Consider the following 25,516-nt stretch of genomic DNA (forward strand, 5'->3'; position numbering starts at 1 on the left):
AGGGTAACTATTGAAAGATATGAATTTAGTGCCATTGTATTGCCTGTAAGGTGACTGTTACCGTGTATTGTCTCTGTTCCTTTCTGGTCTATGTTACTTTTAGGCTCTCTCTTTGCTTAGAGGACCCCTTTCAATATTTCTTGTAGGGCTGATTTCATGTTTGCAAATTCCTTTAGTTTTTGTTTGTCCTGGAAGCTTTTTATCTCTTCTTCTATTTTCAGTGACTGCCTAGCTGGATAGAGTATTCTTGGCTGCATATTTTGCTCATTTAGTTCTCTGAATATATCCTGCCAGTCCTTTCTGGCCTGCCAGGTCTCTGTGGATAGGTCTGTTGCCAATCTAATGTTTCTACCATTGTAGGTTACAAATCTCTTGTCCTGAGCTGCTTTCAGGATTTTTATCTTTGTCTCTGAGACTCGTAAGTTTTACTATTAGATGTCGGGATGTTGACCTGTTTTTATTGATTTTGAGGGGGGTCTTTGTGCCTCTTGGATTTTGTTGCCTGTTTCCTTCCCCAAATTAGGGAAGTTCTCTGCTATAATTTGCTCCAATATACCTTCTGCCCCTCTCTCTCTCTCTTTTTCTTCTGGGATCCCCATTATTCTAATATTATTTCGTCTTATGGTATCACTTACTCCTCGAATTCTGCCCTCGTGATCTAGTAGTTGTTTATGTCTCTTTTTCTCAGCTTCTTTATTTTCCATCTTTTGGTCTTCTATATCACTAAGTCTCTCTTCTGCCTCTTTCATCCCAGCAGTTAGAGCCTCGATTTTTGATTGCACCTCATTAATAGCCTTTTTTATTTTGACTTGGTTAGATTTTATTTCTTTTATTTCTCCAGAAAGGGTTTCTCTAATATCTTCCATGCTTTTTTCAAGCCCAGCTAGTATCTTTAAAATCATGATTCTGAACTCTAGTTCCGACATCATACTAATGTCCGTATTGATTAGGTCCCTGGCAGTCGGTACTGCCTCTTGTTCTTTTTGTTGAGGTGATTTTTTCCGTCTTGTCATTTTGTCCAGAGGAGAATAGATGAATGAGAGAACAAAGTGCTAACAGGGTAACAACGACCCCAGAAAAATATACAGTAAAGAAATCAGAAGAAACCTGAAACTGGGGGAAAAGAAAGGGAAAGAAGGAAAAATGAAAAAAAAGGAAAAGAAAAAGTTAACAAAAGAAAAGAATATGATCAAATATGATCAGGCTGGTGCATATATTAGTGCCACACACTAGATTTTGGGCGTATTTTGGTCTGTTAGAAGAAAGTGCCTCCCAAAATTTTAAAGAAAGAAAAACTTATGTATGTACAAAAATAAGGGTAAATATGATGAAGGGATGGAATATGACTGTAAAGATGAAAAGTATAAAAGATTTTATAAAAGGAATTGATAAGGGAAGAAGTTGGTTGCAAAAAGAAAGAAGAGAAATTTAAAAAAAAAGAAAAGAAAAATGGGAGAGAAGGTGATCAGGCAGGAGACTAGAACAAAGCCACACACTAGAGATTTAGTGTATATTTTGGTCTGTTAGAAAAAACTGTATCCCAAAATTTTAAAGTGAGAACAACTTATATATATAAGGTTAACTACTATGAAGGGATAGAATATGACTCTAAAAATGAAAAATAAAGATTTTTAAAAAATGAATTGATAAGATGTTGGTTGGAAAAGGGAAAAAGAAAAATTAAAAAAAAAAGAAAATTACAAGAATTAACTTTGAAAGACTAAAGAATCAGAGGGAAAAAAAGCCATGAATTCTATGTGCAGTATTCCCCTAGTGCTGGAGTTCTGCCGTTCTCATTGATCGGTAAACTTGGTATTGGCGGGCTGTTCTTGCTGATCTTCTGGGGAAGAGGCCTGTTGCTGTGGTTCCCAGACGTCTTTGCCGAAGGCGGAATTGCCCCATTCTTGCCCAGTCCGGGCTAAGTAATCTGCTCGGGTTTGCTCTGGGGACCTTTTGTTCCCTGCAAGCTTTCCGTACAGTTTGGAGGGTGAGAGTGAAAATTGCGGCCTCCCAATCTCCGCCCCGGAGGAGCTGAGAACTCAGGGCCCCACTCCTCAGTGCAACCCCAGAGAAAAGCAGTGGTCACTCCCCGGTCTCTGTCTGCACTCTGTGTTCACCCGGCCTGTGACCAAGCATTTCTATCTCTGGCACCTGACCCCGTTTGGAGTCTCCAAACCCAGCAGATCACTGCAGTGCACTCCCGCACCGCTCCTCCTGGGGTAGGAAGGGGAGTCTCCCCGGATCTGCTGCTTGTTGGGTCCCTGCTGGAAGAGCAGTGACCCAACTGTGCCACGGATCATAGTTTATGGCAACCCTGAGCTGAGAGCCCGTGCCTCGGCTCCGTCTCTGCAGCCGTCTCTGCAACCGGCTTTCCTGCTCTGATCCCTGGGAGCTCTGCCACACTCAGGCACCCCCCGTCTTTCTGTGACCCCGAGGGTCCTTAGACCACTCGGTCCCAGCGAGGGTTCCACCCCCCGCTTAGCCACTGGAGCAATGTCCCTCAGCAGGCAAATTTCTAAAAGTTCCGATTTTGTGCTCCGCTGCTCTATCATTTGCCAGTAACGGCTGTTGGAGGCCCCTCCCCTGCTGTCTATCTTCCCGAATATTGCCTCGGATTCACTTTTCCGCAGGTCCTACCTTCCAGAAAGTGGTCTCCTTTCTGTTCAGAGAGTTGCTGCTATTCTTTTCTTGTATCTCCTGTTGAGTTCATAGGTGTTTAGGATGGTTTGATCCCTATCTAGCTGAATTCCTGGGACCAGACGAAATTTAGGTCTCATATTCTTCCGCCATCTACATCATTTATTTTTAACATTAAACTTGGTCAAAAGCATGATGACTTATGCCTGAATGAAACTTCCGTAACACACATATTTTTTCCATAAGGCACATTGCAGCCTTCTTGTGCTTTGGAACACTAGACAACACCTCAGCATTGCATTTGGGTGCCATTTTAAATAGCAGCATTACCCATAGAAGGCACAAAAATAGGAAAAATGCCTTACCAAACAGACTGGGGTAAGGACATATGTTTATGGTATGAGAACTGAATCAAAAGACAGAGCATTGCCTTGACTGACCTCAGCTGGGATGAGCAACTCAAATTTTTGCCCCTCTGTGCATGTCCACAAATGACCATGAAAGCTTTTCAAATACTGATTTGGGGGTTTCAAAAAAATTAGTGTGTAGGCAAATTCACAAATATAGAATCTGCAAATAATGAGGATTAATTATATTTTCTTTCAGGCCAAATCCAAACAAACAAACAAAAAGATTAAATACTCGGTTTTAGCAAAATTATTCCAGAATAAGCTAGGATGGCTCTGTGATTTTTGTCGTACTGATCAGCCACTTTAGCTTTCAACTTTTTCAAATAATCACAATTTAGATTGACTTAGAGGGCAAAGACATTTTTCCTAAAATTGTGTGTGCCTCAGTAAATACAAAGATATTTCCCTGAAATCTATCTTGTGCCAAAGAACATGGCGTAGAATCATCGCTGAGGGTCAGGTTTTAATATTAAAGTGTTAAACATTCTCAGTAGTTCAGTTTCTTTGTAGAAGATTTGACTGCTAAATGAATTGGGTTTTATTTTATTTTTAATTTGATTTAATTTTGTAAACAGTGTTTTGAGGTCTATCAAGTAATTAGTGTCTATGGTTTTGTTTTGGTATGCAATTATGCTTTATAAAAAATGGTAATGATACTACAAGCCTAAGTGGGTATTAGAAATGGTACCCATGTGACGCACTTGAAGCAAGTCAGTCCAGGGGGAGGGCTTCTCCCTGCCATTGCTGGAATGCGAGCCTCCCACACGGAGTGCAGGGCATGTTGTATTTGGTGGTGACAAACTCTTGCTCTTGATACATGCTTTCTTGTTATCCAGAGTAATGGCAGTTGTTGGGGAGCCAAGCAGGAAAGTTGTTTTTTTTTTTAAATCTGGAAGCTTGGTAGTCATAAATAGTTCAGGCTTTGTAGGCTAGATGGTCTCTGTGACGTCTGCTGAGCTCTGCTGTTTTTGTGCGAAGCTGTTCTAAACGATACACAGTTGAATGAACATGACTATGTCACGATAAAACTTTGTAGACATTGAAATTTCAATTTCATATAATTCTCAAGTGTTGCTAAATACTGTTCTTTTGACTTTCTCCCACTGTTGAAAACTATAAAAACCATCCTTACTTTGTGGGTAACAGAAAAACAGAGGTTGGGGGGGTTTGGCCTGTTGACTATAGTTTGCTGACCCTTGTCTTAAAATTTGTTGTTAAAACTATGTCATAAACTGTTCCTTGCATCTACATTGCTAGGTCAAGTAGATGATTACTACATTCCTTACTTAAATGTGGAAGTAAAAGTTTTAGAGCATATATGTGTGTGTGTGTGTGTGTGTGTGTGTATGAATTAAAGGATATATATATTTGTGTGTGTGTGAATACATGGTTGTGTATTATATATGTATATGTGTGTATAGATAGGTATGTATGTATATATGTATCAGACATATGTATGTGTGTGTATGTATGTGTGTGTATATTCTACATATATGTAGTCTGTCATGCTTACTAGTTAAAGCAGTTCAGTAAAGAGTCCAGACTTAGAAGTAAAATAGACCTAGAATTACACCCTGGCCCTGCAATGTACTAATTGTGTGATCTCAGAAAAATTACATAATTACTTTCTGAGTCAGCCTCCTCATCCCTGAAAGGGAATTTGCTTGCCTCATATGGTTGGGGGAAATTACATAATATATACAAAAGATACCTGAGACACAGATGGGTGCAGTATATAAGTGGTTTTTAAATTTTTGAATTTTCCTAAATGAAAAGACTTCGTGTGTTTCTTAAAGAGACCCAAACCTCACTTCTAATACAGACTTCCAATGTATTCTGTTCTATTTGATAAAAGTAAGCATGGGCACATGTGCAAATCAGTTTGTTTCACCTTTCTTTTTCCTTTTCCAGGGGTACCATTGGTGTTCTCATGTTATTACTTCTTTCCTCTGACCTCTATCTTTTGGCCCTCAATGCTGGAATTTTCAGACATCCCAGGGACTCCCGCTGGGTTCTGCATATACTTGTTATACTTCACTAGAGCAATACCTGTACTTTCAATAGAGTAGTTCCTTATTTGACAAGAACAGACCAAAATATTTTTGCTTTTAGAGCTTTCTTAGTAAGGGCACTGGCTAGAAAAAAGTACAAAATGAAAAACTTGCCAGATAACAAGAATTCAAGACAAGGAAACCTTTTTATGGTAGTCTAAAATCTGTTTTTAAGAAACCTATTTAAAATAGGCCTTATGTTCTAGGGGCGCCTGGGTGGTTCAGTTGGTTAAGCGACTGCCTTCGGCTTAGGTCATGATCCTGGAGTCCCTGGATCGAGTCCCGCATCGGGCTCCCTGCTCGGCAGGGAGTCTGCTTCTCCCTCTGACCCTCCCCCCTCTCATGTGCTCTCTCTCATTCTCTCTCTCTCAAATAAATAAATAAAATCTTTTAAAAAAATAAATAAATAAATAAAATAGGCCTTATGTTCTCAGCTGCATGTCTTAACCCTCGTGTTTGTTAGAAGCAACAGAGTGAATCTCTTACTGGTCAGATGTTCAAATCAAGTTAGCAGTCAGTCTAAGATTGTTGTAGAGCACCTAAATTCAGGAATTTTCATTCAATCATATTTATTTCAAAATAGCAAACTTTTCAGTACAAATCAGACCTACTTTATAATTGTGGTATGTGTTGAAACATTTATATACTAAGTTATAAACTTGATGAAGCAGCTAATAAAACTTGTACTCATAAGCCCTTTAACTAAAATTACTAAAAAAGAGGTGGAAAATGGTCTTTTTAAAAACTTGCTTCAGTTTTTGGAAAGAAGCATTGGCGTTATTGCTTCCAAACTTGCAATACATAATTCACCTTCTTAGGTATAATATCTAAATGTGTCATGTAAAAATTTTATTGGTATATTGTATGTCAATATATACATGTGTGTGAGGTGTGTGGACACACATAAACTTATCTCTGAAGATTATTTTGTCCTTTTTGTCTCTACAGTTAGGGAAACTAAGTTAAGTCAGTGTTGGAATCTGCCAAGCTTTCGAAGTTTACTTTCTAAAATTTCTAATTAACTGAATGGATCAGTCCATTGTTCTCTTGGTGTATTTGCAATGAGATGCCTTTAGAAGACTGAGGGGAACAGATAAAGTTTCAGAAACAAATCTGTGTTTGATTCTTTTGTTGTGGCCTCACTGGCAAGTTGTCTTGCTGGGAATCTGGAGTGCATGGGCTTGCTGCTGAGTCTCTCTGCCTCCGGTCCAGCAGGGACACTTGTAAGTCCTTTTGGGGGCATCTGTGAGTTTAATGAGCAGGGTGAGAAATGGATTGAAGGTTGTGTTGGCTGTGTCAGAGGTGTCCTGGCTGGTTGGGTAAGGAGGAGGTGACAGTCCTGTGGTGGAGAAAGATCACAGTCCTATGAGCTCTTTATTGTTCCCACCTGTTACTTGGCCATCCTCTTGTTCTGTTTGTTCATTGTGTTCCTTATTTTTTGTGGACCTGAAGCCTAAATTTCGTAAAATTGTCTAATATTTTTTGGATCCCTTTCAGAGCTTACAGTAAATATTCTATAAATAGTTGGACAATAAGACTCAGAATCTTTGAGTGTGAATCTTTGAGGGTCATAAATTCTGTGAATGTGATAAATGAAAAAAACAGGTTCAAAGGTTTTAGGGTGACTTATCAAGGTCTCTCATTTCTTCCCCTCCTTTCTTTCTCTCCCATTCTTTCATAGGGCCATGGTCCTGTATTGGTTTAAATGAAATATTGTGCTTTGAATTTACACATGGCAACTTCAAAAATAGATCCACATGAACATTTTTGTATGTACAGTATATTCTAAGAGTTAGCATATCTCTTAAATAATAAAGATTATTCCATTTTTATAAGAAGCTTCAACCCTTGTAGTTGATAAAGTAAAAATATGGTTTGCTGTGAAGGACAGTTTTGCATCTGTTCTGTTCATGATGCTTATCACAGTACTTATCATGGTGCGTGGAAGAAAGAGGACACCCAGTGGAGACTTGAATTGAATGAATGTGTAAGAGGGAGGGAAGAAGGAAGGGAGGTCAGCTGGGAGGAAGGAAGGATGGATGAACATGTCTGGTTTTGGCTTTCAAAATACCCTTTCCATGACCAGGGCCATGGAGTTCTTGGGTAGCTGGTGGTCATGGACATAGGTCTATGCAGTGGCCATTGTCAGCAGAGCAGGCGGCTGTGTGCTGTGCTGCCTGCTCTTGCTGTCTCCTCCCAAGGCCCCAGCTTGGAGGGCTTCTGGAGGGCTCTTTCCCCCACTTGCTCTCAGGGCCCATCTGCTTTTTGTTCTCTCAACTGTCCTAGACTTCAGCAGAGAGAGAAATATGCAAGATTACAGATTGTAATACTGTGCATGCATCTTTTCCTTTCTCTGTGTCATCAGTGAAAAAAATATATATATACTTACGAATAGGACAAAGTGTTTTTGTTTTGTTTTGTTTTGTTTTCATTTCTGTTCTACTTTGGTCCTCTCCTCTCCCCTGTATGTTTTGTATTTCAGTGTTGTGACATCGTGGTGCAGGGTCATCTAGTCTAGCAGGTGTTTCTGGGATGACTTCTTATCTAGGGAGCCCCCTGAGCTTTTCCATTTTGGGCTTTGCTGATTGCTTTCTCCATTTTTATACCCACTGCACACACATAAATAATGCAGTCCTAGGGTTGAAGTGTTTGTTCAGGCAATGTGTAGTAGTGAAAACATCCAGAAAGACTGGGTTTTTAACAATTATTTTGTATCTGAATCTCTTTGTTCTTCAAATATTAATCCTTGAAGAATTTTTTCATGAACTGATAAATAAGATAATGGGGTGATACCGGCCCAGTGTATGTACTGTATTATGTGCTTAGTAAATGGTAATTTATAGTTACTTTTTTAAGTTAAAATTTTTGTGGAGATAATTGTGGAGTCAGATACAGCAGTAAGAAATAATACAGATTCCTGTGTACATAGTACCCAGTTTCCTCCAATGGTAGCAGTTTGCAAACCGAAAGTATAATATCACAACCAGGATATTGACATGGTTGAAATCTACAGAGCTTTTTCAGATTTCCCATTTACTTTGTGCATGCATGTGTGTGTATTTAGTTCTATACATTTTTTTGCTTTTTTTTAACTGTAGTAAAATACAAATAACATAAAATTTATCATCTTAATAATGTTTAAGTATACAGTTCAATGGTATGAAATACCTTCTTAATGTTGTGCAACCATCACCAGCATCCATCTCCAGAACTCTTTTCATCTTGCATAACTGAAACTCTGCCTCTGTAAAATAGTAACTTCCTATTGCCCCTCTCTTCAGCCCCTGGCAACTATCATTCTGCTTTCTGTCTCTCTGGATTAGATTGTTCCAAGTAACTCATATATGTGGGGTCATATATTTGCCCTTCTGTGGCTGACTTATTTCACCCATCATAATGTCCCCCAGGTTTCTCCACGTCATAGCATGTGTTGGAATTTCCTTCCTTTTTAAGACTGAATAATATTCCATTGTATGTATTTACCCCATTTTGCTTACCCATTCATCCATCAGTGGATACTTGGTAGCTTCCGTGTTTTAGCTATTGCAAATAAAGCTGCTATGAACTATACAGTTTTATTACCTGAGGAGGTTTGTGCATCCATCACTACAGCAAAAACGTTAAAGGTTCCAGCATCACAAGGATTACTCAACTTGTGTTATCCTGTAACCACCCTCCCGTCCCTTCTTCCTCCATCCCTAAGCCCTGGCAACCACTAATCTGCCCTCCCTTCAAAAATGTTGACTTTACACAATGCTGCATAAATGGAATCATATAGTAGGTAATCTTTGTGATTGGCTTTTTCACTCAGCATAATTCTCTAGAGCTCATCCTATCATCAATAGTTATTTCCTTGGTATTGTGGAGTAGTATTCCATGCTATGGATGTATGACAGTCTGCTTTATTATTTACCATTGAATGCCATCTGGGCTGTTTCCAGGTTTTGGCTACTATGAGTGAAGCTTTTCATTTGTGTACAGATTTTTGTAGGAATGAACCTTCATTTCTCCAAGAGTGCAGTTGCTGTTTTTTTTTAAGACTTAGCAAATTTATTTTGCATGAGCCACAGTCTCCTTGGTGATGCAGATATGTGTAAATGGAGATGAAAATAATGTCATGTGGACCTTTTTAATAATAGCCATATTAGACAACTTCAGACAATCATGTTAAGAACATTGATAACTTCTTACTGCTTCTTTTTTTTTCCTTTAACCTCAATTTCTCTGAAGTGACTCTACAATCTCAAAAATATCGTTCATTCTGAGAACTTCAGATCATGTTGCCCTTCTTTTTCTGCCTTACTTTTCCCATGATCAAGCAGTTGCTAAAGACCTCTTGATTTTAGCATTGTAGAGATCTTTATGTCATTCTACTCTTAATTCATATCTCTGTCATCTGAGTTTCAGCAGCCATAGCGTCTTTATATTACTAATATAGTGTCTTCCCTGGAATCTCTGTCCTAGGAGAGGAGCCTCTGCAACCTGGTCACAGCTGACTTTTACAGTTATATGTCCCAATACTCCTCTTCATGGCCATGACCATGTCCACCTCAGGGCCTTTGCAGATGCCCAGGAAGAAGCCTTACTCTCCTTCCTCATTCATAATCAGCTGTTAGGAGAACTGCAACCTCCTCACAGGAGGTCCTTTTGGTATATGTTATTCTAGTACCCTGTACTTTTCTTTCACAGCACTTATGGTAGTTTTTTTCATTTTAGTTGTATAAAACCCAGGGCCCCACATGGTTCAGCATGGTCATAGAATCCCCTCAAAGGAGTTGACCAGAAAATATGTCTCTTAAAACAATTTAAATCTCAACATCGTCTATGGTAAATGACTTTAAGCCTCCGTCTTCCAAATATCAGCTCTTAACCATGGTATTACCTCCTTACCAGGTGAGTCTTGAGGTAGGATGATGTCTGACCCAGCCCTTCCCATTAACCTCTCTGAAAACTGGATTGGGATCTTTTCTATCTTTGTCATCTTAGAACCTGGAACATTGATTGGTAGATATTAGGTGCTCCATTAATGGTTGTTAGAAACATGATGAATGAATGAACAACCTACATTTATATGTAGGAGACATTTGGTAAAACTCTGACAAAATGAGTGAATAATATAAATCTTTCTTAATTTTCCAGGTGGTTTTTGAAGTGATAACTTCTGGACATCAAGGCTACCTTGTTATTGATGAAGTGAAGGTATTAGGACATCCGTGCAGTAAGTTGCCTCAACTCTTACACATTTGGGTTCATCGTTGGGGGCATATTTATGTTACAGATTAAGAGATGACACTGAAACCTGGGGAGAAGTTATCCTGCTAAAAGAGTTCCTGACAAGTCTTTAAGTGTTGCTTTGTTAGCCCAGAAGTCCAAAAACATCTATTTTGTGTGTCATTCATTGTATGTAACTGAGCGTCTCTAAAATGAAGATTAGGAATGAGGACTAATGGCCTGCTTTGGTATAATCAAACATCCTTGCAATGATCTGTGGATTTCCCTTTTAAATAGAAGCACAGGTTGAACATTGAGAATCTGTGCATTTTGCTCCTAAATTCAGTGCATTACTGGCATACTTTCAAACAGCATGACCCCAAACAGGCCTGGGATCTGTCAAATACAAGAAATGTACCTGAACCACTTAGGGACTCCAGAAATGGCCTGAACTTCATCTTTTAAAAATTAATACTTTAAAAATTCCAATGGGTGATAAACACACCCCCTTTTTTTTGCTGTTCAGTATGAACAGCTATTAACAGGCTGTCATATTTGTATCTGAACCATTGTCACTAAATCAAAATAAAATATTGCATGTAAGCCAGTCCCATTTCTCCCTTGCCTGTCCTGGGGCCACCACTGGGTGAGCTTGCTGCAGCCTCCTCCATCTGTAAGGTTCGTATTCCACAAGCAGCAGAAACAGATGTAGCTGCTTCAAGCAGAAAAGCTTTGTATAGAAATGGAATTGGTGGCAAATAGAATCACGGGGAACATTGGTGATCTAGGCTCCAGTAATGGGTGGGAACCAAAAGAGAGACTGCAGCCAGAACCATGGTGACTGCTATGCCTGAGGGGCCATCTGTGGGGGCAGGGGTGCTATAGCCTACTCTCTGGCCACCTGACCCTTGTCACCTGCCGGAACATTTGTCACTGTCTCCGTACCTTTGCCTCCTTGGTCTTAGGCTCAAGACCCCGAGTGGGATTATCAGGGTTGGCAAGCTAGATCATGTGCTCATTCCCTTGCTAGCAATCGGGTCATCTAGGAAATCCCACTGTGGCTTTTTTTGCCTTCTGTCCTGGGAGTTAGGCCAAGACTTTTACCAAAAAACATACAGTGGGGCATTTCCCAACCCCAGAATAGTGCTTTGAGAGCTGAGCAACCAAAATACTGCAAATGTCTGTGTGTGGGCATGTGTTTGCATGTGTGTGCATGCTTGTGTACATGCATGGAGGTGTGCTTTTTCCCATAATCACTCTGGTTCATAAAAAGTAAGAAGGTAATGTTTACCTTCTGTAAATTGGAATGAATAGTATCCAGCTGTACAAATTACTCTGTATTTTTTTTCTCCACTTAGCGTTATGTTTTTTAGGTCAATCCATGATATTATATCATATGAATATACTATGCTTTATTTTTCTATTCTTCCACAAACATTTAGTTTTTTCTCCCAGTTGTTCTTTATGACAAACATGGCTACAGTGAACATCTGTGTGAGTGCCTCTGGGTGCAATGTACAAGAACCTCAGTAGAGTATATTCTTAGAAGCAGAATGGCTGGGATGTAGGATAGAAACACTTTTAGTTTTACTAGATGCTGCCAAATTGCTATGAAAAGTGTCTGAACCAGTTTATATTCCCACCAGTGCACATGGGAGTTTTATTTTCCCTATATCCTTGCCCAAAATTGATATTGTCAGACTTTAAATCTTTGGCCGTGTGAGGGATGACAGCCTGCTTTATTTTTAGGGTCCCCAGCATTAAAGAGAGAGAGAGAGACTGGCTGGTTTAAACATTCCTGGATTTGTGCTGGTGGTCCCTACCCCAATTCCTGAGAAAGTGGTTATACCTGCAATGATATTAAAGATACAAACATTTGCAGAAGTGTCTCTGCTTTTGTTGCCTGGTTTGAAGAGATCATGAGCTCATTCTCTGTGGTAGTTACTGAGAGCCCTTTGTGGTCGTTATCTGATGAGGGTATCATGGCACAGTCATCTGATTCCATCCAGAGGGATTTTGCTCTCTCTGTGATCTTTATCTGGTGCTCAGAGCTTGCCACAGCACCAAAGTTCAAACACCGCAATCATCTTGTTCCTTACTGAGTTAGACATTACTTTTGTAACACATTACATTTGCCTTTCTTCTGTCTGCAAGACTGGTGAGTTCAAGAAGAATTTCTCTCCCTTTTTTTTCTGAAAAGTCAGGAAAACGAACAATGCTGTACCTAACTGGAACAGCAGGGCAAATTTAGCAAGCGGAATATAATTACCTGAGTTGGAACTTGGCCAAATCCTCAGAGTAATAGCCTTGGGCTTGGAAAAATGCCATGGGATCTTCTAATGTACATAAATGATCCCACCTCAGATTCACCTCTTACCAGGAGGTTAAAGAAAATAGAGGAATGATGCATGCCTGCTATGTGCTGAGTGCCCCCCGTTACTCAGAGCAACCTTCGCCCTGCTGCAGATGCAATGGATGAGGCCAAGTTTGCAGGGGTCCGTCTTGTTCTCTATCCTGGGTTTGTTCTACATCTGGCCATCGGCCAACAAAATAGCTCCTGATGTGTGGCTCCTCCCATGCTGCAGCATCTGAGTCATTGTCTTCAGTAAGATATAAAGACTTACTAATGCTTGTCCTTCTATCAGAGCCTCCCAAAATGTGTCTCCCACAGTTTTGTTCATTCTTTCCAAGCTCAGCTGCCTATAGCCATAGAAATGGTGTTTATGGTCTCTCCTTTGGAGAATACTGGTACTAATACCTAAATGGCTTTGCAAACTGGTCTTAAGAGACACAGAATTGCAAAACAGGCTCTGTACCAGGGTAATGTATGGTACAACAGCATTTTGAACAGTAAGCTTTAAATGGTTTTGATGATGGGCCTTCTGTAATTATTTTTTCCTGAATCTCTAAGTTTATGGGGAAAACATGCAGATAAAGATTTTAAAGAAAGCAATAGTTTGGTCTTAAAATGTAAAGCTTTGCAGGTAATATTTTAGGATTTCCCAGCAAGATTTCTAAATAATAATCAATTACTTTGAAATCATGATAGTCATTAGATTTAAATCATAAGGGGGCATAAATATTTCATATCTAAAACTCTGCTTTCCAAAAGATTCAAAACTGCTGAACTTTATTTACTTCACTCTGAAGGCTCCTGTTTGGACTTATATAGGTTTATCAGCAGGCATTTCAACATTTTTTTAAAAGTACTTGTTCTGTTAAGAGTATACAGTTGCTCATAAAATTGATTTTAATGTAGTGACAATAAAATGCAGGATCAGCATGAAATGTGGATATGGCTGTGCAGAATCAGCAGCTCGATGGCTTAAGCCCATGTCTAATGAACACAGATAATTTTTGTATTTGGTATGCACACTCAAAATATATTTTGAATTTGGTTCAATAATCCTAGTAGGAGAACCTGAAGAAGCATTTTATCAGCTTCATAATGTTGTCTCCTGTTTTTAAGTAGGTTATAAGCTATGCATGTTGGGTATTTCTGTTATTACCTTGTAGTGCTGGTGTATATTTTTATGTCTTACAAGCCATACAGCATTTTAACAGGTTTATTGAGATATAATTCACATATCATACAGTTCACCCACTTAAAGTGTACAAGTCAGTGTTTTTAGTATATTCACAGAGTTGTGTAACCATCACCACAATCAACTTTAGACACCCCAAAAAGAAACCCTGCACCCACTGTTAGGTCGGTTCTCCATGCCCTTGGCCTCCACCCTCAGCTGTAGGCAATTACTAATCTACTTTCTGTCTCTGTAGATTGGCTTGCTTTCTCATAGTTCATTTAAATGGAATCATACAATACATGGTCTTTTCTGTTTTCTTTCACTTAGCACATTCATGGTTCATCCAAGTTCTAGAGTGTTTCAATACTTCATTCTTTCTTGAAGCTGAGAAACAGTCCATTGTATGATAATACCACATGTTCTTTACACGTCCATCAACTGATGAACGTTTGAGTTGTTTCTAATTTGAGGCTATTGGGACTAACACTGTGATGAACATTTCCGTTACAGGCTTTTGTGTGGACATTTGTTTTCAACTCTTTTGGATATATACTTAGGAGGAGGATTGCTGGGTCACAGAATAACTCTATGTTTAGCATTTTGGGTAACAGTGAAATTGTTTATCAAATTGGCTGCACCATTTTACATTCTGAGGAGCAGTGGACTCTTGCCAGTATTTGTCATTTGTCCTTTTTTTTTTCTTTTTTCTACCTCAGTGGCTTTGAAGTGGTATTTCCTTGTGGTTTTGATTCCCTAATGGCTAATTATGTTAAGCATCTTTTTCTCTATTGGCCACTTATATACCTTTTGAAAGAAATGACTATTTAGATTTTTTCCCCATTTCTAATTGAGTTATTTATTTTTTCCTCAGTTTTATTGAGAAATAATTGACATACATTACTGTAAAAGTTTAAGGTATCAGCATGGTGGTTTAATATACATATATTGTGAAATGATTACCACAATAAGTTCAGCTAGCAACCATCTTCTCACTATAGATACAATAAAGAAAAGGAAAGAAAAGAAAAGGAAAGAAAAGGAAAACAATTGTTCTCCTTGTGATGAGAACTCATAGGATTTAGGATTTACTCTTGGTATATATACCAAGGTATACTCTATGGTATATATCACACAGTGGGGATAGCTGTAGTCATCATGTTGTATGTTACATTCCTAGTATTTATTTATAACTGGAAATTTGTTCCTATTTACCACCTTCCTTCCTTTCCCCTCCCTGCAGCTCCCCCCGGTGACTACAAGTCTGATATCATGAGTTTGTTTTCTTATTTGTTTGTTTCATTTCAGATTCCATATGTAAATGAAATCATGCAGTATTTGTCTTTCTCTGTCTGATTTATTTCACTTAGCATAGTGCCCTGAGGTCCATCCATGTTGTCACAAATGATATAATTTCCTTGTTTTTTATGACTGAATAATGTTCCATTGTATATATATCCCACAACTTCTTTATCCACTCATCACCTGATGATAGAAACTTAAGTTGTTTCCATGTCTTGGCTATTGTAAATAATGCTGCTATGAATATGGGGGTGCAGATATCTTTTCTAGTTAGTGTTTTCGGTATGTTTGGATAAATTGCTAGAAGCAGAATTGCTGGGTCATATGGTAGTTCTATTTTTAATTTTTTTGAGGATCCTCCATACTGTTTTCCATTGTGGCTGTACCAGTTTACATTCCCATCAACAACACATAAGGGTTGCCTTTTCTTCACATCTATACTGGTATTTGTTACCTCTTGTATTTTTGATGAGTCATTCTAATACGCATGAGGTAATATCTCATTGTGGTTTTAATTTGCATTTCTCTAAGGACTAGTGATGTTGAGCATCTTTTGTTTTCATGTACCTATTGATCTTTCATATATCTTTTTTGGAGAAATGTCTATTGAGGTCCTTTGCCCATTTTTAAATTAGGTTATTATTTTTTTGCTAGTAAGTTGTATGAGTTTTATATATTTTTTAGATATTAAACCCTCATGATATATATGGTTTACAAATATTTTTCCCATTCCATAAGGTTGTCATTTCACTTTGTTGGTAGTTTATTTTGCTGTGCAGAAGTTTTTAGTTTGATGTAGTCCCACTTGTTTATTTTTTATTCTTTTCTTGTGCTTTAGGTGTCATATCCAAAAAGTTATTACTAAGACCCACGCCAAGGAGCTGTATTCCTTTGTTTCCTTTCAAGAGTTTCATGGTTTCATGTCTCACATTTATGTCTTTAATCCATTTCAAGTTAATTTCTGTGTATGGTGTAAGATATGGGTCAAATTTCATTCTTATACATGTGAATATCCACTTATCACAGCTCCATTATTGAAAAGACTGTCTTTTTTCCATTGAGTATTCTTGACTTCCTTTTTAAAAATTAGTTGACTTTGTGTGCTGGGGTATATTTCTGGGCTCTCAATTCTGTTCCATTTGTCTATTTGTCCATTTTTATGCGAGTACCATGCCATTTTGGTGACTATAGATTTATAGTGTAGCTTGAAATCAGGAAGTGTGATGCCTCCTGCTTTGTTCTTCTTTCTCAGGATTGCTCTGAATATTCAGGGTCTTTTTGTGGTTCCGTGTAAGTTTTAGGAGTGTTTTTTCTACTTTTGTAAAAAAAAATGCTTTTGGAATCTCAGTAAGAATTGCATTGAATCTATAGATGGCTTTTGGTAGTATTAACATTTTAAAAATACTAATTCTTGGGGTGCCTGGTGGCTCAGTCAGTTATGTGTCTGCCTTTAGCTCAGGTCATGATCCCAGGGTCCCGGGATCGAGCCCTGCATTGGGCTGCCTGCTCAACAGGGAGTCTGCTTCTCCCTTTTCCTCTGACCCTCCCCCCTGCTCGTGCTCTCACTCTTTCTTTTCTTTTTTTTACAATTTTATATATTTATTTGAGAGAGAGTGAGAGAGAGCACAAGAGCTCTCACTCTTTCTCTCTCACTCAAATGAATAAAAAAATTCAAAAATAATAAAATAATAAAAATATTAATTCTTTCAATCCATGAACACAGGCTCCCTTGCCATTTGTGTCTTCTAAAAATTTTTTTTCATCAATATCTTGTCGTTTTCAGTGTAGAGATATTTCATCTCCTTAGCTAAATTTATTCCCGAGCATTGTACTGTTTTGATGCTATTGTAAATGAGATTGATTGCTTTATTTCTTTTTCAGAAAATTCATTGTCAGTGTATAGGAACACTACTCCATTTTATATGTTAATTTTGTATTCTGGGACTTTACTGAATTCATTGATGTAACAGTTTTTTAGTTGAGCGTTTAGGTTTTTTTGTATATAAAATTATGTTATCTGCAAATAAGGGTAGTTTTCTTTCTTTCTAATTCTGATAATTTTTATTTCTTTTTCTTGTATGATTGCCCTAGCTAAGACTTCTAGAACTATGTGAATAGGAGTGGTTAAAATGGCAGTCATGTCTTGTTCTAATCTTAGAGGAGAAGCTTTCAACAGTTCATCATTCAGTGTGGTATTATCTGTGGGCTTGTCATATGTGACCTTTTTGTGCTGAGATATGTTTCTTCTATGTATAATTCATTCAAAGTTGTTATCCTGAATGGATATTGAATTTTGTCCAATGCTTTTTCTATATCTATTGAGATGCTCATATGAGTCTTCTTATTCATTCTGTTAATGTGATATAATCATATTGATTGATTTGCATATGTTGAACCATCCTTGCATCCCAGGAATAAATTCCACTTGATCAAGGTGTATGATCCTTTTACTCTGCTGCTGAATCGGTTTGCTAATATTTTATTGAGAATTTTTGCATCTGTATTCATTAGGGATGTTGGCCTATAGTTTTGTTTTGTTTTGTTTTGTTTTGTTTTGTTTTGTTTTTAGTAGCTTTCTTTTCTAATTTTAGTATCAGGATAATGCTGGACTCAAAGAATGAGTTTGGGACTATTTCCTCCTCTTCAATTTTGTAGAAGAGTCTGAGAAGGATTGGTGTTAATTCTTCTTTAAATGTTTGGTAAAATTCAGTGGTGAAGCCATCTGGTCCTGGGCTTTTCTTTGTTGAGAGATTTTTGGTTACTGATTCATCTCCTTACTCATAATTGGTCTATTCAAATTTTCTATTTCTTCCTGAATTAGTGGTGGTAAGCTGTATGTTTCTATGAATTTTTCCATTTCTTCTAGGTTGTTTGGTTTGTTGGCATAAAGTTGTTCTTAGTAGCCTCCTACGTCCCTTTGAATTTCTATGGTATCAGTTGTAATGTCTATTTCATTTATAATTTGTTGCTTTGGGTCCTCTCTCTTTTTAACTTGGTTAGTCTACCTACGGATTTGTCAATTTTGTTTATCTTTTGAAAGAACCAACTCTTAGTTTAGCTAATCTTTTCTACCATTTTCTATTCTTTGTTTTTTTTCTACTCTAATCTTCGTTGTTCCTTTCTTCTGCTAACTTTGGGCTCAGTTTGTTCTTTTTCTAGTTCTTTAAAATGTAGAGTTAGGTTGTATATTTAGGATCTTTTTTGATTCTTAAATAGGCATATATTGCTATGAAGTTCCCTCTTAGAACTACTTTTGCTACATCCCACAAGTTCTTGTATTTTGTGTTTCCATTTTTGTTTATTTGAGGAAACCTTTTCTCCCCTTTAATGTCTTCTTTGATCCATTTGTTTTTCAGGAGAGAGTAGTTTAATTTCCATTTTCTCATGAATTTTCCAGTTTCCTCTTGTTATTGATTTCTAGTTTCATTCCATGGTGGTCAGAAAAGATTCTTGGTACCATTTCAGTCTTCTTAAATTTGCTAAGACTTGTTTTGTGGCCCAACATATGGTCTATTCTAGAAATATTCCATGTGTGCTTGAGAAGAATCTGTATTCTTCTGTTGTTGGATACAATGTTTTATATATGTTTGTTAGGTCCATTTGATCTATAGTGTTGTTCAAGTCTGCTGTTTCCTTAATGATTCTCTCTCCAGATGCTCTACCCATTGTTGAGAGTGGGGTATTAAAATCCCCAACTATTATTGTGTTACTGTTTATTTCTCCTTTTATTTCTAGAAGTTTTTGCTTTTGTGTGTCAGTGCTTCACCATTGTGTACAGATATCTTCTTGTTACATCTAATTGTTAATCTCGTTGATGTATTAGGCCCCTCTGTCATTACATAATGACTTTCTTTGTCTCTTTTTATCATTTTTAACTTGAAGTCTATTTTGTCTAAGTATAGCTGCCCCTGCTTTTCTTTTCTTTTCTTTCTTTCTTTCTTTTTTTGGTTACCATTTGCTTGAAATGTCTTTTTCCATCCCTTCACTCTCATTCTGTGTGTGTCTTTAAGGCTAAAGTGCTTCTCTTGTAGGCAACACATTGTTGGATCTTGTTTTTGTTCTTATCCATTCAGACATTCTGTGTCTTTTAATCTATTTATATTTACTGTAACTATTGACAGGAAAGGACTCACTATTTCCATTTTATTAATTTCTTTCTGGTTGCTTTGTAGATCTATTTTTCCTTGTTTCTGATTCTGGTGTCTTTTTTGTGTGTTTCAATATTTTTGGTTTCAGTATGCTTTGATTTCTTTATCTTGTTCTTTTGTGAAATTACTACAAAATTTTTCTATATAATTCCCATAAAACTTATATAAAATATCTTAAACTTATAGCACCCTATTTTAAACTGATAACAACTTAACTTTAATAGAATTTGGAAGCTTTACACTTTTACTTCTCCTCCTAAACGGAACACTTTAGGTTGTTACAAAATAGGTTCTTTTGCTACAATTTATATGTTTTTTATATTGTATAACTAACAACAGATCATTCTATTTATATGTTCTTTTTTTTTTAGAGTTGTAAATGAATTATGCACCACTATTACCTTATTGCAAAATCTAACTATAACTATAAATTTACCATTACCAGTGAGACTTACTCTACCTTTTTATGTTTTTATTATGTTAATTAGCATTCTTTTACCTCCACTCAAAGAACTCTCTTTGGCATTTTTTTTAATTAAAGTATAGCTGACATATAATGTTGTATTAGTTTCAGGTGTATAACATAGTGATTTGATAATTCTGTACATATGCAGTGCTCACAATAAGCATAGTTACCATCTCTAGCCATAAAAAATTATTAAAATATTACTGACTATATTTTGTATGCTGTACTTTTCATCCCTGTGACTTGTTTATTTTATAACTGGAAGTTCATACCTCTTAATCTATTTCACCCATCCTCCCACTCTCCTTTGCCAACCACCCATTTGTCTTCTGTATTTACAAGTCTGTTTCTATTTTGTTTATTTGCTTTGTGTTTTGATTCCACATATATGTGAAATCACATGGTATTTGTCTTTTTTTTTTTTGCCTGACTTATTTGACTTAGTATAATACTCTGTATATTCATGCATGTTGTCACAGATGGCAATATTTCATTTTTTATGGCTGAGTAATATTCCATTGTGTATGTATGTATATACATGTGTATATAACCTTTTCTTTATCCATTCACATATCGATGGACATTTAGGTTGCTTCCCTATATTGGTTATTGTAAATAATGGGGCAATAAACATAGGGGTGCCTATATCTTTTCAAATTTATGTTTTTGTTTTCTTTAGTTAAATACCCAGCACTGAAATTAGTAGATTGTATGGTATTTCTGTTTTTAAGTTTTGAGGAAACTCCATACCACTTCCCATAGTGGCTCCACCCATTCCCAACAGTAGTGTACAGGGGTTCCCTTTCCTCACATCCATGCCAGCCCATTATTTCTTGTCTTATTGATACTAGCCATTCTGACGGGTGTGTGATGGTATCTCACATTGTGGTTTTGATTTGTGTTTTCCTGATGATCTTTGATGTTGAACATCTTTTCATACGTTTGTTGGCCATCTGTATGCAGTCTATGGAAAAATGTCTATTCAGCTCCTCTGCCTATTTTTAATCAGATTATTAGATTTTTTAACTTTTTTTTGGTGTTGAATTGTATGAGTTCCTTATATGTTTTGAGTATTAACCCCTTACTGGATATATCATTTTCAAATATCTTCTTTTATTTAGTAGGTTACCTTTTTGCAAAAGATTGAAAACAAAAACCCACATGCCATTTATTGCATAAAGTGGATACGGAATCCAATACTATGGTGTTTTACTGTTTTGGAGTAGGAAATAATTTAGCAGTTTTTTTTAAACATTTAAGAAATGCAGACTTCATAATATAGCATCCCAGGTTCAAAATTATTCTTATTTTATAAAACAAAATTAATTTTTTTCACTCATTGATTTATTTTCATACCCACATATTGCTTGTCTGTTTCTAAATTTAAATTTTTTATGAAAACATTATAAGCAGTATGATTAAAATAAGAATAACAGTGACAAAAAATTAGAATTGTTTTCTGAATTACGTTCTGTTGAGTAATGACAGATCACATGCTTTGGTTGAGAGGCACATAGGACTCAGAACTGACATTGCATCTTAAACACATAGGAACCTAACTTGGATTTTCTCTCCCCCAAAATATCAATCATTTTTCTTCAAGATATGAGTGACTTTTAAAAATTATTTGTATATAGTACCTAACTTATTTTTCTATGATAAGGATGTTGAATCTGTTTTGCCACTTGAAAAATTATTTCATTAAGATCCATCTTTAGGGGCACCTGGGTGGCTCAGTGGTTAAGCGACTGCCTTCAGCTCAGGTCATGATCCCAGGGTCTTGGGATCGAGCCCTGCATCCGGCTCCCTGCTCTGCGGGAAGCCTGCTTCTCCCTCCCTTACTTCCCCTGCTTGTGTTCCCTGTCTCGCTGTCTCTCTCTCTCTTTCTCTGTCAATTAAATAAATAAATAAAATCTTAAAAAAAAAAAAAAGATCCATCTTTAACTTTAAAGCAAAACAAAAATAGTTTGGTCCTGTAACCTGTTAAGAGCAAGCTTCCTGCTTCTATCACAAGAGTTACATAGCCTCTTTGGCCCTATAAACGCATTAATGGGGATAATAATAATGATCCTTTCCTCAATGGGGTAAATATAAGGATTAAATGAGTTGATGTATATCAAGAACTTAGAACAGTGCTTGGCACATTCTAAGAGCTCAATAAATGTGATCTATTACTATTATTTTTAGGCACTCCATCCTGATGGGCCCACTAAAATAAGTTAGCTGCAGATTAAGTAGCTAAACTGATCGATTGCTTACATGGGGTGATTTAGCAATGTCCATCTGCAAATTTAAAATTAAAATTTAATTTAAAATTAAAAAGAAAAATGTTTGCAGAATGTACTCTGTCTCTGTGTGGGCAGTGCCAGGCTGTTTGGCTTCCATGCTACACAAATAAGAGAGTTGACTGCTTGTTCTGGCAGTTTGGGAATGCCTCCAGTTAATTTCAACCTATGCCATTACATTAAAATGCAAATGAAAATAAAAAAGAGTCAGGACCCAGTCCTCTTTTGCCCGTGTCAGTTTGCCCTTTATTCTCACAAATTACCGTTCTTTGATCTTGTTGTTCGCATTTTGGTGCAGGCTTTAAAGGATCAATAATATGAAACATCCGCAAAAAGATTTGCATCTTGGTCAGTAGTTTCTGGCTTTGGGATCAAAGGTTGATTTGAGATCAATTAATACCTGAAAACCTCTATTCTTTTAACAACTGTTTTCTTAATAAGAAGCAACAGAATATGGCAGAGATGAGAAAATAAGAGAGTTGTAGTAAAAATCCTGTTTGATATTCATGGAAGATATTTAGTTTTTAGAACTCCTGCAGGTTTTAGAAGAAAGCTGGCATAGCATTTTGAAAGGGTATCCAGGAGACGAATGGGCCTATAAATTTGGGGAGAGAGAGAGAATTTTTCTTTTTGAATATGGGGTAGATTGAAATTTTCTACTCTAATGGTGCTCTACCTGGTGTTACAATTAAGATAGTTTGGCAGGATTCAGAGCATACATCTCAGCATGGGATCAGAACTTTTCTGGCTGTAGAACTTTTTCTTGGGATCTTCTCCAGTTTCCAGTGATAAATTAGTTATTTTAAATAGTAATGAACGTTTTTGAGGGTACCAGGCACACACAATACCTTCCTGGCATCATATTGTTTAATCTTTTTCCCAGCCCTACGTAATAGGTACTTTTTTTTTAAATCCTTGTCTTACAAATTAAATATATATATATATATATATATATATATATATATATATATATATCTGTATATATATCCACCCACTGAGGCTTGGGTTGAAGAACTTTTGCTTCTGTTCAGAAGTAGTAAGGGGCTGAAATACTGATGCTTGAATGCATGAACAGACGTGGCAGAAATCCAAATCTTAAAATAGCATCAGCCTTCCCATTTGAAAATAGTTCTAGAATTCACATCACTGGACAGGGAGAATCCAGGCATCTTAAAACTTTGGTAAGATTATATAGGCCTTTAACATTTATTGAAAAAACTTAAAAATGCCATTATTAGAAATTTTGACTTCCATGTTCTTAAAAGAAACTAGTCTGGAAAATAGAATTCCACAGTCCATTTGTCTTGTTCAGCCTGATGGATGAGTTACCATCTTCCATTTAAGTCAATTAATTATCTTTTATCTGAAAAGGATAAGTTGCTTATAATAGTGTTTATGCTTAATAGGTTTGTATGTGTTCATCTGGCTTCCATTTGAGTTGTGGCTTTTATTATCTTAGCCAGATTATTTTTTTCTAGCAGTCTTCTTCTCAACTAAGCAATGCTATTTCCCAAACCAAAGACAGTCAGTCCATTCCAGGGAAGGGCCCTCCCAAAATACAATTTGAACAGAGGTATAAATTCCTTAGACCTTTAACCTTACTGTGTGAGTAATATGCACCAGCAGTCTTTCAGAAAGCTGTATTGAAGATCAAAACAATACTAAAGGAAAAGTAATAACTTTCATTCTGTCCAATAAATCTTTAAGAACAGGGGCAAAGAAAGACAAACTTTCACATAATCATATCTTCGGCCTCCAAATTAAAAATGTAAGTCATATCCTCACAAATAACCCCCTGGGGGCAGTAAGTATTAGCAGAGTGTATTGATAAATGAGTTTTTCTGTGTCTTTCTTTTTTGGTTCAGTTAGCCATTGCTTGAAACAGAGCCCTTAGGAAAGCAGTCTTCCTGGGGTGGGCTTCCCAGTGGATGAACAGCCCAATAGCAGAACTAGTGACAATTCTGATATTCACGTTATTTATTATTATTAAGTTAGCTGATACAGCAGATACATATATTTCATGAGTTTCTCAAGACAGATTATAGAAATTAATACTTAGTATTTTTGAGGGTGTGGTGAAAAGAACTCTTTTATATACCCTGCTAGTAGAGATGCAAATTGTTATATGTTTTAAAGAAAGTAGTTTGGCAGTTTGTGTCAAAAGTCTTTTAAAAATGCATTTCTTTTGTCTTACTAAATTCAGTTTCTGAAAATTTATCCTAAGGAAAAACCAGAAAGTCTATATGATGATTTAATTATGAAAACTTTTATCTTGGCATTATCTATAAGAAACCCAAATGTTCAACAGTAGAGGATGATCCAGTAAACTTTTGTATGTCTTTATCATATATATCAGGACTTCTCAACCTCGACCCTATTGACATTTTGGGCCAGGTGATTCTTTTTTGTGGGGTCTCTCTTGTGCACTGCAGTATGTTTAGCACCATCCATGATCTCTTTTCACTAGATACCAGTAGTACCCCCCACCTTCTCCACCCCTGTTGTGACAACCGAAAATGTCTTCTGACATTGTGAGATGTTCCCTGGGGGTGCCATTCCCCCAGTTGAGAACCATTGATATAGCAGGCAGATTTTCAAATAGTTTTAGATGATTATTTAAGATGGGAAAATGGTGACAATATTTTGTCATTCTTTTTTTAAATGCATGGTTACCACAAAAAGGGAGAAAGATACCAACAGACCATGTTAAAGGGTGCTCACGTTTCTTAATGGCAGGGGGTTGTTCTGATAGTGCGATGCAAAGCCAGAAGTTCCCACCATTGACCTCAGAGTAATCCATGAATAACATAGCTGCCCGTAATATGTCCCCACAAGAGAGGATTCTACCAGGTGCTAGAGCTTCCTTTTTTGGTTCCAGTGGAATTAATTAATTAATTAATTAATTTTACCTTCATTCCACCCCCTCCCCATCCCTACCCCATTTTCAGCTGTTCTCATGATTTGGCTTTTCATCTGTCTCCTCACCTGGTGCAATGAATAATCTCTATGAACATTTCTGGTTGAATCAAAGTTCAGTTTCCCAGCCTTCTTCAGGTTGTCCAGGCTTTAGGTCAACATGCTATGTGTGTCCTCAACAGGTTACAGGATTCGGTCCATTTTTTAAAACAGTGTGCAGAAATACATGCATATTTCAAAAATTGCTTCTTAGAGATAAATTTTTATATGATTGAAAAATTAAATACTTCTCTATTTTTAATGTTTATTATTGAAAATATTTTCTAAAAGCAAAAAATAAATTATTTAAATCACAAATCCTAGGAAAAAGAATTAAATTGGTTTCCAATATCTTGGACATTTTAAAGCATATTAACTGTATTAGTAGGAAGAATATGTAAGTGAAATTGGTCCAGGTAAGTTGTTTTCAAATGCCATTCAGATCTGGGGGAAAATGAATTATATTATTTCTCAGGCAGTTTGGAAACATGCTATAGTATTTAAAAAAAAGAAAAAGAGAACTATAT

At 36.8% G+C, this 25,516-nt stretch overlaps 1 protein-coding gene across 1 annotated transcript in view; it reads left to right on the forward strand.

Moving 5' to 3' along the window:
• PTPRM (protein tyrosine phosphatase receptor type M) overlaps positions 1–25,516 on the forward strand; it is a 712,816-nt gene that overhangs the window by 288,839 nt on the left and 398,461 nt on the right. Inside the window, exon 5 of the mRNA XM_081802550.1 lies at positions 10,238–10,316. Within this exon, the coding sequence (XP_081658676.1) occupies positions 10,238–10,316 (79 nt within the window). The remainder of the gene's footprint in view (positions 1–10,237; positions 10,317–25,516) is intronic.

Source organism: Leptonychotes weddellii, chromosome 13 (genome assembly GCF_054177405.1).
Source record: "Leptonychotes weddellii isolate Sample4059 chromosome 13, ASM5417740v2, whole genome shotgun sequence".
Lineage (NCBI taxonomy): Eukaryota > Metazoa > Chordata > Mammalia > Carnivora > Phocidae > Leptonychotes > Leptonychotes weddellii.